We start from the raw sequence: 15455 nt of genomic DNA, 5'->3' as shown, positions 1-15455 counted from the left end.
TGAAATACCACTTCCATGTGACACATACAATTATATAAATATAACAGACATAAAAAGGCAGGTCCAGAAGATTTTTCATTTGGCTGTTTTGAAAAAACTTGCTCCCTTACTTTAGAACCTTAATAAACGTTACAGGAGCCAACAAAAGGTGAAGGAGAGAATTACAATCTCTGGCCTTTTCAAAAGAGGAACACACCAAACTTCAGAGATATCAATCTGAATAATTAGAAAAAGAAACGTTTCTTGAACAAGCAGTCATATTATTTTAGATGAAAAAAATCACAATATAAGATTCTTTCTCATATAAAATTAAATTTCTATTATCCTTTTTGTTTACCAACGGTACCTTTTTATATCTATAACTTTCCTTACATTTTTCTTATTTTCTGTTTCCTTTTACTTCATTTTATATACCTCTAAATAATCTTTGAATTAGATGGAAAACATTTACCTTTTAATTAAAAAATACTTTTTAACATGTTTCTCTGTATTTTTTAAATTGGAAACTACTCAGACATTTAATTAATATCTATTATTTAATATAACCTCAGATTATAAATTATATGACAAGTTTAGTATAGTGGATTGAAGCATCCTGGTAGTGGGTGCGTCTCCACAGTGTTTCATCCCTGAGTCATTTCCGCCCTCTTACATGCCTTGGTTTCTCCCTTCAGAGGTCTGGCACCTCCAAGAAGGCTCAAAAGATAGAGTAACCAGCTCCCACATGCATTTACTTAATAACTACTTTTGTTGGGGGTTCCCTGTAGGGCTGCTGTACATCGCAGGGGGTCAAGCCCCCAGACATTTTCACCTGGCTTCTGGTTACCCAGCAGCACCGTTTGCCTGGGAGAGGCAAAATGTCCTTTCTCTTCAGAGTGAGAAAACTTAGTCTCTCATTTATCTACGGAAACAACAATTCAGTTCTTCATACAAATGTGCAGACAAGCCAATTGTGCTTAATTTAGGGAGAAAAAGCAATGGAGAAGTCCCTTTAGAATATGCCTCTCAGAACTAGAAACCAAACAGGTTGCCCAAAAAGGGGTCATTCTCCTTGTCTTTAGAAATAGGCAATGGAAAAGATCCGTTTTAATGCACCTCTCAAATAGAATTAGGATCCTAAACAACTTCCTAGGAGGAAAAAAAAAAAGCAGCTCAGAATAAATCAGGAACCCGCAACCAAAGGGACGTTCAGGGCTCAGGAGGACTTGCCAGTTTCACTAGAGGAGAAGCTCAGAGTCAGGGAGGCTTTCCACGGGCCCCTACTTGTACCCTGGCTCTAAGTTTGGGAAGCTTATTCAGAGTCCTGAGTCTTCTCTGAGGCCCCACATGTTCAGGCAACAAATTATTGTTCACAAAAAGAATCAAACTCTGTAAAATATTTGAAGAGATTTATTCTGAGTCAAAAGTGAGTGACCAATGGCCTTTGGCACAGACCATACGAGACCCTGAGAACATGTCCCCAAAAATGTCTAGGGTACAGCTTAGTTTTATACCTTTTAGGGAGACATGAGGCATCAATCAAATACATGTAAGATATATTATACACTGGATTTATACAGACAGGTAGACACTTCTATTTGTCCACTAAGTTTTTTTGTTTGTTTGTTTGTTTGTTTTTTCTTACGAGGATTTCTAGATTTTTATTTTCTGGCTCTCATTTCCCCACCATCCCCCCTTTTTAAACTAAGACTAGAAAATATTAATCAGCCTTCCTGCCCTTCCCCAAGGTTCTCAGCATCCCCCACCAGCTGGCTTAAGGGACATGGATTTTATTTCTGCACAAAGAGGGACGTGGGGGGAAGGAGATGTATAGCTAAGACCACAGAAAGCTTGTTAGCCAGGGAATAACTCCCCTCTCCCTTTCAGGGGTCAGGCCTAGATTAATCACTTGGCCTTTAATACTAATTACCTGACGGTTGTTATATGTTCTGCGTCTAGTTTTAAAATAATGAAAACTGAGGCTTGTGCTGAACATATGCACACATTTTGAAGACAGACCTGAAATGTGACTTTGGATAAGTTTATTAACCTCAGTTTTATAAATCTGTACACACACACATTCACATAAAGTGCCTAGCCCATCACAGCAGAGCTCTCCATAGCTCAGCGATTGTACCAATAAGACATTAGGGATTCTTCAGAAGCCAGCCTTCAGACCTCTCATTGTGTTTTGAGATCATTATTATCAATTTGGATTTAAAAAACCAGGGCCCTGTAAAACCCTTTAAGTCTTCCTCATCTCAGGTTTTAGGGATGCTAACTGATAAAAATTAGGGGTTCACAAGGTCACACTTACCCTAGAAGCAGGCACTGGAAAGAAACAGGCAGCTCTTCTTTATCCCAAGCAGAACCTCTGTCAACTTGCCCATTGATGGGTTCCATTCACCTGGGCTTGGAATCCCAAAGGGGAAGAACCACCTTTACTGGAGAAACAGTCCAAAGCCTGGGGTTGGAGTTGGTGGAGCAACTCTTCACTGTGCTTGCACCTGGGCTGGGGCAGGATCCTGAACCTCTCGGGGGCATAGCCCGCGGAAAGTGGTCGGCTTGTTGGTGAAGGGGTGCCACTGGCCTTGGATGCTAGGATTGTCGGTGTGGAAGGGCTTGCGGATGCGGATCACGTCCAAACCCGACTGGTTGGCCAGCTTCTGCACCAGCGTCGAGATCTCCTCGACAGACTTGCAGTGGATGCTCTCCTCGCGCATACCCCGTTAAGGTATTCGGTCACTACTCTGGGCACGCAGCACGGATGCGAATTCACATATATTACGACCCCTGGGTTCCGTCGGGCGAAGTCGATCACCTCCCGCTCCCCGAACTTCCTGGCGCCGCGAGACTAGGCGCCGTCGCGGCTGACGCTGAAGCTCAGACGCTGCAGCTGCTGCACGTAGCGACCCAGTCAGTTGTGCAGAACACTGGCCAAGAAGCGGCTAGGAGTCCCGCGCGCAGTCATAGCTACAACTTGGAGGGCGCGGGGCCTAAGCGGCGAGGAGGGGAGCGGGACTTGTCCACTAAGTTCTAAGGGATGTTTCAAAAAACAACCTACGTATGAGATCAGAATTTATAATATTGTTTTTGTACAAAAGGATAGAAGTGAGAAAACTCTTATATTCAATCTTTAATTATAAAATTAAGATACTCACTATTCTCTCATTTTTCATTTTTCCAAGAGAGCTAATGTATCTGAAGAAATACGTCACCTCCATTCACAGGAAAACTTAATAATCAAACACGTATTGAATTCTTAATCTTGTCTTTATTTTCATAGAAATATCATGGGTATAAAAGAAAATTCCTTTCAAGGATTCTCTTGATAATGTTGTTCAGTCCAAATAAGTGTTCTTTTCTGATTATTTAATCTCCTGGTATAATCTGTGATAATTTTTGAAATATATGTATATTATGAACAGCTAAAGTGTATACTAATTTCATTTATTCATGATACACTGGCAGAAATCCCAAATGTCTTAGAGAATTTAGGTGGAAATTCATAATGCCAATTTAAAGAAGTCAATTATTCTCTGAGAACTAAAATAAATTTGGTAAATAATTATGTTGACATAAATAATAGTTAAAAGCCAGTTCTACCAATTATAATGTATGCTTATACTGCCATATTACATGTGCTGGCAATCACACAGGTAATATGGGAAGTTCCCATCTTTTGATTTGTTGATGGTGATAAAGTCTTTCAATTAAACTGGCTATTCTAAATAAAACAGAATATAGTATTTCTTTAATATATTTCTTAATGTGTATCTTTGATATGTCATTATTGTTTGATCTCTCATCGTAAAGTGATGGAGTTTAAAAAATTCTTCTTAGTAATATAATAAACACATTGATAAAATGGCACCAAATAAAAACATAAACATCGGGGGAGGATAGTTATTTGGGTTAAGAGAAGGCAGAGTTAAAGAGTGTAGTAGTAACATGGAAAAACTCCACTTAAGTTGGAAGTATTAGATTTTTCTTCCCCGTAATACTCAATGATGGGCAAAGTAGTAGCTTAAAGGTAGTGTTATATTAAAAAAAAAAAAAAAAGGTTCAATCCTCATTTGGAGTGGTTGCCTATAATCAGTGTTCACATGTGTACTACAAAACAAAAACTGTCAACAAAGAGTAAAAATGTAAATGCTTTATGATTTTTACCTATTTTTACATATATGTTTTATAAAAATGGTAAATCTAACTAGTAGTTTAAAAATGATATTGCAGTTGGTATACGAGTTGCAGTTGATATAACAAACTACGCTTTTAAACACATTATTGTGAAACACTTGCACTGTCACTGTCCCAGTGGTCCACAGCTTTCTCTAGTTCTTTTGTCTGTATGCAGGAAAGGTCTAACCAATATCAACCATTTCCAGACTATTGGCCATATCCAGCATATCCAGCGTATTACCTATATCCCTATCCATAGCCTTACAGTATTCCTCAGTAACCAAAGGGCATAAGTATAAAAGTAGATTAGGTCTAGTGATATATTTTACTTTCCAAAAATATCCATGTTCATAGTTAAAAGAGGAAATCAAACACAAGACATCAAACAAACAATAGGCCCAGGAAGAGATGTGGGATGATTTACCTTCTTGAAATGTATTTATTTATACAAATAACTCTGAGAGAAAGTTTCTGTCCTGTCGTGGTTAACAGGCTGGACTCTGGAGGGGTGGAAACCTGAGTTTGTATCATGTTCCTGACAATTACTCGTTTCTTTACTGTACTAGTCCATTCTCATGCTGCTGATAAGACATACGCGAAACTGGGTATTTTGTAAAGGAAAGAGGGTTAATGGACTCACAGTTTCACGTGTCTGGGGAGGCCTCACAATCATGACAGGAGACGAAGGAAGGGCAAAGGAACTTCTTACATGGCCACGGACAAAAGGGCATGTGCATGAGGACTCCCATTTATAGATCTCCTGAGACTTATTCACTACCACAAGAAGAGTATGGAGGAAAATGCTCCCACCACTCAATTATCTCCACCTGGCCCACCTTTGACACATGGGGTTTATTACAATTCAAGGTGAGATTCCAGTGGGGACACAGCCAAATCATATCAACCTTGAAACTAGTAGTTTCTTAATCTTCTCTAAACATCAGTTTTCTTATCAACAAAATACGTATTATAATAATACTTAACCTCATTATAGAATTGGGAAGACTATTAACAAATATTTTACGTAAAATCCCTTGATTAGAAAGGTGTACAGTTATGACTGCAGATTTCCCTGCCACTAACTCTGTTTCAGAATGTTGTTCAAAACTATACCTCCTAAAATACAATCTTTGGAGAAGATGTACAAGCCTATCGAATGCCTAGAGGATCAAGTTCAGGCTGTTTCCCATATCATTAATGTCAACAGGATATTCAATTAGAATAAAATCTCACAATGCCCTGAGAAATATTTAAAATTCCATGAAATATTTCAACTTTGATGAATGTAGAAGTTATCTTTAATCTCCCAAAATTTGCTTTATTTTGTAGATAAATATTTAATATTACACAGATTTCAGAACATTTAATGTTGTGTATAGTTAGATAAAACTGATATTCTAAAAAAGAAATTGATGACATTTTTATATCTCCTTGTTGGTAGTATACTAGTGATTCTTTCAGTAATTGCTCTTGGATTTACTTAGGCCATATAATATAAATTTCTCACAATTTCCCAGATCAATCATGGATTATCAGGTATTTCAAAAATATTTTCTTACCATTATCTGTTTTACGCTTCCTCTCTATTCTTAAAGAATTTTTAAAATTAATATATTCTTTCCAATGAAGGTTTTTATGGTTAGAAGTATAATGATATAACCTAATGTTTGCATTTGGGGCATTTTTATTTACAATGTATTTTTGTATATTCTCATTTAGTTAAATTTTAACTCTTATTGTAATACCTTAAATATAAGAAAAATTTAGTTAGAGAGATTAAGCAACTGCCAAGTTCACAGCAACATTTGTTTATGGAAATATGGAAATGAATATTTCCTTCATAATGTTTCAACTTCTTGGCTTCTGCACTATACAAACTGCTTAGAAATGCGTCTCTTCTCTGTCTTTTCTATCATGAATATTTTCACGAGCTTTCTATTTTCTTCCACATGTTACATCAGTGCTAACCAGGATATCTCTCTTCAGCCTATTTTCTTCTGATTCTATGCGCCTTTCCTGTATAATCTCTTCTAATTTCACAGTCTTGATTACAGTCAATAGGCTTCTAAGTCCCCAGTCTGCAGCTCCAGTGTGACTTTCTCTTCATCTCCCACTTTTAGTCTCATGTAATTAGTTCTCTCTTGAATTTCTCTGAGTCTTTATTCTTGTCTGACTCTCAAATTACATGAAAAACTCCTTAAGAATAGGAGAAAAGCTAGTCACATGGTATCTCCAGAATAAAGGAGATCCTGTCTTATTTACTAGACAGTCACATGTTGTTCCATATAGGTCAACAGCAGTATTTTTCATTTTAGTAATTCAAACAGGAATACAACATAAGTGGTTTTTTTGTTGTTGTTAAATAAGCACCATAGATTTGGGTAGCAAACTGTTCCATATTTTCATCACGGGAGATTTGGAGAATAAGGAAGAGGAGGAGGAGAAGCAGAAAATGGAGGAAGAGGAGAACAGAGAAGAAGAGGAAAAAGAGGAGGAGGAGGAGAAGCAGAGGAAGGTGTAGAAGGAGGATAAAAACCCAGCATAAATATCACTGTAAATACCCATTCATGGGTAGCATCCATAAGCAACAAGTGTATTGACACAACTGTGACAAGTCAGTAGCTTGTTGTTGATACCTCACTTGTAATTGAAAGGCATGGCCTTTTCAAAGAACATGGTGTTTGCTTATAGAAGACAAGATATCTGTTTTACTTAATTATAAAATATGAAGCCATGTTCTGGTCCATCAGTCTTCTAAAATGGCCTACTGTTCCTGGAGGGTGAGGCCATAACTAGCATGAGAAGGTCATTACTGTATTTGTAGTCCACCGTGCTTGTTTCACCTGTCATACATAATCCCCGCACTTCCTAACTTGGAGAAGCAGGAAATCGTGGGTGAAATAATGCCTGCATTTTGGTGTTCCAACATAAAATGCATATGCCTTAGGTTTAATTGTAGTTTTTAAATGAGTATACTGACATCTGCCATTATATCTGACCTGTTAGTTTGCTGTTTGGTAGTGCTTTTGGACTATTAGTTTGCTTTTTGTGCACAAGAACATGAATATCTTAGATCCACTGGAACTGTACCTAATATTGTTAGAAAAACAAACTAGGGAAGAAAACCACAGGGAAGAAATGAGAGGAGGCAGAAGAGAAAAGAAGAAAGGAGGAAATCACTTGACAATTTGCAATTAATTAAGCCAGGGTACATGTTTTAAATCAGACATAGCTCAGTAGTTACTGACCCATGAGATGGTGCAGTGGCTCATGCCTATAATCCCAGCACTCTGGAAGGCCTAGGCATTAGGATCACTTGAGATCAAAAGTTCAAGAACTGTGTTGACAAAATTGTGAAACCCCATCTCTATAAAAAATAAAATTAAAAAATTAGGCAGCGGCAGTCATGCATACCTGTATCTCTAGCTACTTAGGAGTATGAGGGGAGGTTTGCTTGAGCCCTATAGTTCCGGACTGCAGTTACTATGATTGCGCCACTGCACTCCAGCCTGGGTGATGAATGCAGCCCATGAACCTATTAAAAAAAAATACTCACTGAATCCTATGTAACTCTTTTTCATTGAGAATGTACAGAGAATGGATTTGTTTTGTGCGTAGAAGAGACCTTGTATCTATGATGCTTAGAAATTCCGCGCCAAAAGAACAATAATAATTTAAATCTAATTTACTTGAATTACACATTTGCCTAAATAAATAATTTACATTTTTGTATATTACCTATCGAACACCATAATTTCCAATAGGACTGTTCAAATTAGCATAGATTTATCTAATATTTGCTTTCAAAACTCACACATAAATTCATTTTATTTTATTTTATTACTTTACTTTAAGTTCTGGAATACACATGCAGAACATGCAGATTTGTTGCATTGGTAAACATGTGCCACGGTGGTTTGCTGCACCTATTAACCCATCATCTAGGATTTAAGCCCCACATGCATTAGCTATTTGCCCTGATGCTGTCCCTCCCTCCCCCACCACCAGGACCTGGTGGGTGTTGTTTCCTTCTCTGAATCAGACAGAAATTAAAAACATAATTTCTATTAGTGGGATCAAGCTAAAGACAATGCATTTATAAATCTGTTATGTAGTTTTTCTCTCTTTAAAGTACACAATGATGGTCACATGTGGCACCCTCTGAGGAACAATGGACTGGGCTGTATAACTTAACTGAACTTTAGAAATAAGTTTTGAATACTCAGTTCTTAGCACATCAAATTATCCAACCAGTAGCGAGTAGGTGAATGTTTGTATATGTTTGCCTATTAATTAAATTAAAATTCTGTTTTTCTCTTTCTATCTAATGTAGTTATTTCAACAAATGGCCTCTATAAAGACATATGAACTCCTGAAAACTCCAGGAAAGTAAATTCAAATTTCTGAACATAAGAGATCAGTTTTATGTGAGAGATATATGACCTAGAATCTATCGAAAATAAATATGAGAATCTTTTAATCATATGGTATCCAAAAGATGATTGAATTTTGCCAAATGTTTACAGTCACTTTATTACTTAAAATATTCAAAGTCAATATAAAGGTAGAAATACAAGATAAATAATGATTTGTAGAAAAACTTCTGAAGTATAGAATGACTCCAATTTTATTATGCCAATTATCACTATTTACTAGATAATGTGTAAAATTTTGATAACATGGTAAGTATTATTTTGACATAGCGTTGTTCCATCTTGGACATATATTTGTTGAAAAGTAGTAGATGGTATTCTACGGAAACATCTTTATCACTGCAATCATTTCCATGCCTGGTTTCCTCAGCATGCTTTTCCATTGTCTGACTCACTCATGGCTAGACTAACACTGGGATTAGCATGTGATGGGTCCATTTGCTTTCTGGTTGCTTTGTCTTCACAATGGTCTATTGTAAAAATAAACTGGTTAAGTTTATTTTTAGAATTTGTAGAGACAGATTTTGGGCATTACTTTCCATCTCGATCGTATGATCTCATAATTCATGTTATTTAGAAAAACAAAAGGGAAATTTCAACGTGTTTAAATACATCAGCCATCTAGGAAAGGACATCTATTGAGGCTTCACTGACTTCTTGACTCTCCTCTTGAGTAAAAGGTAATATGTTCAAGTACAATCCAATAGAATGTCTTAGCATAAGCTTTTGTTTGCTAAAATCAATTGTAACTCACTTATGAAAAATGTATATTATCTATTGATAACTTATTATAAAGAAATAATGACAATTTATTGGGATCTGAAGATGACTTCCAGGTCTCAATTCCTATGAATTAATACCAGCAATCATCATGCAAAATAACTAATATGGAATATGGCAATGTATGACATCTTCTCTGATGGTGGGACCTCAATGGACTCTTTTTATTTCCTTGCCTAGATACCAGGTATCTACTTTCTTAATTATTAATTCTACATTTAACTTAAAGTAGAATTTCAAATTTTACAAGAAGATACTGATAAATTCTCTCTTGGCAAATGTATTATCATAAAAATTTATTTTTAAAAATTTACTTTCTTCTTAATAGGAAACTATGTTATTACTTTTTTATTGACCTTTCCATCATTTAAAACAGTTCTCTTATAATGCAAAGCATATACTGTGTAAGAGTTAGTCATCTCAATCTTACTAATTTATTTAACTCATTTTCATTCATTTGTGTTATGGCAGAAAAGAAAGAGTTTACCGTTCCAGATTTTTATTATTGTATTATTGTGTTACTTGGGAAATATATTTTTCAAAACCATTAATTATATATTGATTATCGATGTTCATTCATCTATTAATTTATGTGTTAGTAAAAGAAGACCAATTTCCTAGAACTTTTCTTTTTATTTTGTACTTGCAACAGAATTGACAATCATAAACAATAGTAAAATTCTCATGCCTTTTGTTTCATAAAAAGAGTTGTAGTAGGATTTATATATTAGGTAATAGAAAAACTTCAAGAAATACATAATTTTTATAGTTAGTGCTATAGTAGAAGTTTCCATCTAAATGAGTGAAGCAAAATGAATGAATAAATAATATGGTAAATGCCATAAATCATGGGTTCTGCTTTCCATGATAGAGATGTAGGGCTCTTTAAGAGTAGGACATTTTATTATAATTAGATGAAAAATGTTACTGTAATGTTCTATCACGAGTGACAGGTAAGAGAGATTAGAAAAAAATATTTAAATTACCTATTAATGAATTACTTTATAGCTGCAATTAACAGGTAAAAATGCCATGTAATTCTAAGTCTTGTGGTAATTGTATTTTCCAATGGAAATGCTTTTGTTTACCTATTTATAATTTAGAAATAAGTAATCTGCTATACTTTTTTACATCTGCAAAGTAACTGGATTCACTTCCATATACGTAATTATAAAATTACGTATATGGAAAGAATATCAGAGTCCCAGATGAGGCTAACTTTGTTGAATAATATTATTTGAAATGTTAAATAATCTTCACCAGTTCAACTTCTCAAAGTTGCTACAAACATATTCCCTGTCAATTCTCTTCATTTCATTTTTCTCTAATCAATATCATTAATGTTCTAATTTCAGGGTTATACCATCTGTGCTATTCTCTAATAGAAATCTGGCTCATATTCACTGACTTTATTATAAAGCAAGTCCCCGCTGCTTGTCATTCTACTTTCCAAATATCTCTTTACACTGTACCTTAATTACCATTCTTAATGTCATTATATTAGTCCCCTGTAATGACACAAGAACCTAAGTGATCATCTTTCCTCCAGTTTTGTCCTCCCTACATGCTGAACTGTTTTCTTTTTTTAACATGCTTTCCTCTCCATTTTATTTCTTTATAGGCTCCCAACACCTCCCTTTAGTCATTCCATATTATCCAACTAAAGTTTGCCTTTCTTCGTTACCTTCTTACTCCCATCCTCTTGGTTTGTTTAAGATGTTCATTTGTGTGTTTCATTAGCATATTAATATTTCCGAATCAGAGCACTCACATTTACTTATCAATTCAGGAGACCATGCCTGGGGCTCACACCTGTAATCCAAGCATTTTGAAAGGACAAGGCAGGAAGATTCCTAGAGCCCAGGAGTTTCAGAACAGCCTGGGCAATATAGTGAGACTAAAAACATTCTCTACCTAAAAAAGAAAAAATTCACTGGGCATGTTGCCACACATTTGTAGTTCCAGCTACAAGTGGAACTAGGGAGGCTAAGATGGGAGGATGGTTTGAGCCCAAGTGGTCCAGGCTTCAGTGATCTGTGTTCATGCCCCTGCACTCCAGCCTGGAAAACAGAGCATGTCTCCCAGTGCTTTGAAGCATAGTGTCATCAATAGAAGTCTGATGAATGAATGCAAGAAAGAATATGATTACTGATTTTTCTTGTATGATTTTATAGGACTCAGCCAACTATGAAGTTTCTTGTCTTTGCTTTAATCTTGGCTCTCATGGTTTCCATGACTGTAAGTATATCTGGAAATTTTAAAGAATACATTCATTCTCAGTACTAATCCCAAGTGTCTCTTATTCCTTGTGTTCTGCATATATTCATGTTGACCTCAAAACAGCTCTATAGGCTGGGCATGGTGGCTCAAGTCTGTAATCCCAGCACTTTGGGAGGCCGAGACAGGCGGATCACGAGGTCAGGAGATCGAGACCATTCTGGCCTACACAGTGAAACCCCGTTTCTACTAAAAAATACAAAAAACTAGCCGGGTGAGGTGGCGGGTGCCTGTAGTCCCAGCTCCTCGGGAGGCTGAGGCAGGAGAATGGCGTAAACCCGGGAGGCGGAGCTTGCAGTGAGCTGAGATCGGGTCACTGCACTCCAACCTGGGCGACAGAGCGAGACTCTGTCTCAAAACAAACAAACAAACAAACAAACAACAACAAAAAAAAAACAGCTCTATAAGCTTTAATATTTCCATATAAAGAGTTTCTTTGAATTAACTTATATAAGTTTTTTAAGGACTTGGAATAGATATTCATTCATACCTGCAAACACTCAAGCACAATTACTTTAATGTAAAAGTAAAAGAAAATTTAGCAAGCTTTTTAAATATGTGGGATTGAGAACTGTGAAAGTATCTTTAAATATGAAAAGCTCTAGGCCATCTGAAGTTAGAGATCTGAGGAAAGAACAAGGTGCACTTAAATGGAACCCATGTATTACAGGGTGTCAAAATATGAATTTTCAAGTCATTTCTTGCACAACCTAATTGTTAAAGTTAGCATAGAATTGTTTAATTCTTCTTAAAATAAAGCTGCTATTTTCAACCATAAAACAAATCTCTGTTATTTATTAAGTGTCATGGGTTCCCAGATCGTACTGCCATTTACTACTGTGTATTAGTAGGAAAAGCATTTGACCTCTCTGGAACTCTTTCTGCTTCTCTACTTCCACGTTCTCTTCCTCCTCCTCCTCCTCTTTCTATAAAGTTAATAGAAAATTGGTCGCAAAAGAATAATAATACTCCAAACTATCCACTAAATTCTAATGAATGTTTTGAAAACTGAATTGGTTATGATATCACAGTTTATCACATTATTTTATTATAAAAGGATAGAAGTGGAAAAATAAACATATAAGAAGAACAGAGAAAAGTATAATGCTTATCTCTATTAGCAAATAAAATATTCGTATGTTGGTAGCTTTTGAGCTACATAGAACATATTCATATAAAAAACAATCCAGTGTTTCATTTGTCAGTTTCCACTCTCTTATTCATCAGTGATAGACTTTTCCTGCCTTACATAAAAAAGACATATCAACCAAAATGAGTTAATATTTGAATATAGCACAATAATTATAGAGTTTACCCTTCACTCATTTTAAAGATGTCATAAAGCTAAAATAACTAATTTAGTGGGTCATCAACCAAAGAATGCCTCCATTCTGTTTAATCATAATTGTGACTAAGTCAATATTTATACTTACTCTTGAATTATAAAATTAAAATATTAATTATTTTCTCGTTTTCTTTTTTTTCCAAGAGAGCTGATTCACATAAAGGGGTAAGACTTTTCATTTACTGGAAAACTTGATAACTGATCCTATATTCAATTTTTAATCTTTTCTTTTCATTGCACAGAAACATCATGGGCACAGAAGAAAATTCCATGTAAGTGTTCTTCCGATAATGTGCACTCTGAATAAGTTTTCTTCTCTATATATTCTCCTAGAAGAATCAATAGTTGTCTCTCAAATATATGTAAATCATTAATTGCTAAAGTGCACATTGATTTCATTTATTTATGATGCAAAGGCAAAAAGTCACAAATATCTTGTGTCCTAACAGTATTTCAATGGAAACTCAGTTCCACCTGAAATAAGTCAATTATTCTCTGAGAACTTATCTTTGTCCTGTAAATAATCACACTGACCTAAAGAATAGTTGAAATCCTAATTCTATTAAGTATAATATATGCTTAATGAAGCATAGAGGCTACTCATGTAATGTGGTAAGTTTCTACCTTCTTAATTTTTGAGGATGATACAGTCTTTAAATTAAACTGTGCTAAATTAGACAGAAAGTTGTATTTCTCTAACATTTTTCTCACTGTATGTATATAAAGTCTCATATTATTTTGACCTATAATATCAATACGAATCTGGGTTCAAAAGTTCTCCTTACTGACATAGCAAGTATGCACGTTAAAAATGCACCAAGTAAAAAGATGCATAAAAAGGGATGAGGACTGTTTGTGTTAACAGCACTGGGTATGAAAGAATGTAGGCATTGTAAAACAAAGTAAGATCACTAAAAGAATGAGATTAAGAAGCGCCACTTAAGTTGGAAACAGTAACTTAATCCTTTCCATAATACTCAATAGTTAGCAAAATAGTAGCTCGGAGGTGATATTTTAAAGAAGATTTAAACCCTGGTTAGAGAGGTTACCTATAATCAGTGTTTCCACCTGTACTACTGTCACAAAAATATCAACAAACAGTAAATACTTCATCATTTTTACCTACTTTTAAACATTTTTCTGACAAAAAAGAAAAATGTAAAAGTTTGAAAATATTTATGTAGATAAAATAAAAGGTCTTAACAACTTTAACAATCTAAGCTTTTAATGACAGTTTTTGAGAAACACTTGTACTGTCATTGTCTCTATCTCCTTTTGTGTGTATACAGGAAAAGCATCATTCACATTGAGAATTTCCATCATATGGAGGCTACAGATCAAATTATCTGTATTACAATTGATATCCTCAGTAATCTTGGGGCATGATTATAAAGGTAAGCTGACTCTAGTTACTTTTCTTTCTAGAAGTATCAACACTGACAGTTAAAACAAGAAAAAAAACAAAAAAAAGCCATTAAGCCAACAACCCTTCCAGTTTAAGAAACATAGCATGGGTTAGCTCCTTCAAGTGTATTGATTTATATAAATGCTTCTGAAGCTGTAGATGTGTGGTGTTATTTCTGAGGTCTCTGTTCTGTTCCTTTGGTCTATATGTCTGCTTTGGTACCAGTACCATGCTGTTTTGGTAACTGTAGCCTTGTAGTATAGTTTGAAGTCAGGTAGCGTGATGGCTTGAGCTTTGTTCTTTTGCTTACCATTGTCTTGGGTATATGAGCTCTTCTTTGGATCCATATGAAATTTAAAGTAGTTATTTCTAAGTCTGTGAAAAATGCCAATGGTCATTTGATGGGAATAGCATTGAATCTATAAATTACTTTGGTCAGTATGGCTGTTTTCATGATAATGATTCTTCTTATCCATGAGAATGGAATATTTTTCCATTTGTTTGTGTCCTTTCTTATTTCCTTGAGCAGCGGTTTGTAGTTCTCCTTAAAGAGGTCCTTCACATCCTTTATTACCTGTATTTCTAGGTATTTTATTCTCTTGGTAGCAATTGTGAATGGGAGTTCATTCATGATTTGGGCCTCTGCTTGCCATCTGATATTCAACAAACCTGACAAAAACAAGTAATCAGGAAAGGATCTCCTGTTCAATAAATGATGCTGAGAAAACTGGGTAGATATATGCAGAAAACCGAAACTGGACCCCTTTCTTACACCTTATACAAAAATTAACTCAAGATGGATTAAAGACTTAAATGTAATACTCCAAACCATAAAAACCTGAGAAGAAAACTTAGGTGATACCATTCGGGACATAGGCATTGGCAAAGACGTCACGTAAAAAATGCCAAAAGCAATTGCAACAAAAGCCAAAATTGACAAATGGGATCTAATTAAGCTAAGGAGCTTCTGCACAACAAAAGAAACTATTATCAGAGTGAAAAGGCAACCTAGAGAATGGGAGAAAATTTTTGCAATCCACTCATCTGTCAAGCT

General features: G+C 35.3%; 1 protein-coding gene and 1 pseudogene across 1 annotated transcript; one reads left to right on the top strand and one right to left on the bottom strand.

The window, feature by feature from the left end:
* Positions 1 to 2230: 2230 nt before the first annotated feature.
* Positions 2231 to 2950, bottom strand: LOC102119485 (large ribosomal subunit protein mL43 pseudogene; annotated as a pseudogene).
* An 8596-nt stretch (positions 2951 to 11546) lies between these two features.
* Positions 11547 to 14357, top strand: HTN1 (histatin 1). The gene is given in 4 exon segments (XM_005595983.5): positions 11547 to 11612; positions 13141 to 13161; positions 13239 to 13268; positions 14286 to 14357. Coding segments are annotated over 4 exon segments (174 nt in total). The 5' UTR covers positions 11547 to 11561.
* The last annotated feature ends 1098 nt before the right edge of the window (positions 14358 to 15455 follow it).

Source organism: Macaca fascicularis, chromosome 5 (genome assembly GCF_037993035.2).
Source record: "Macaca fascicularis isolate 582-1 chromosome 5, T2T-MFA8v1.1".
In the NCBI taxonomy this organism is placed as follows: Eukaryota; Metazoa; Chordata; class Mammalia; order Primates; family Cercopithecidae; genus Macaca; species Macaca fascicularis.
The sequence above is the reverse complement of the archived record's forward strand: the minus strand, read 5'-3'. Positions and strand labels throughout refer to the sequence as shown.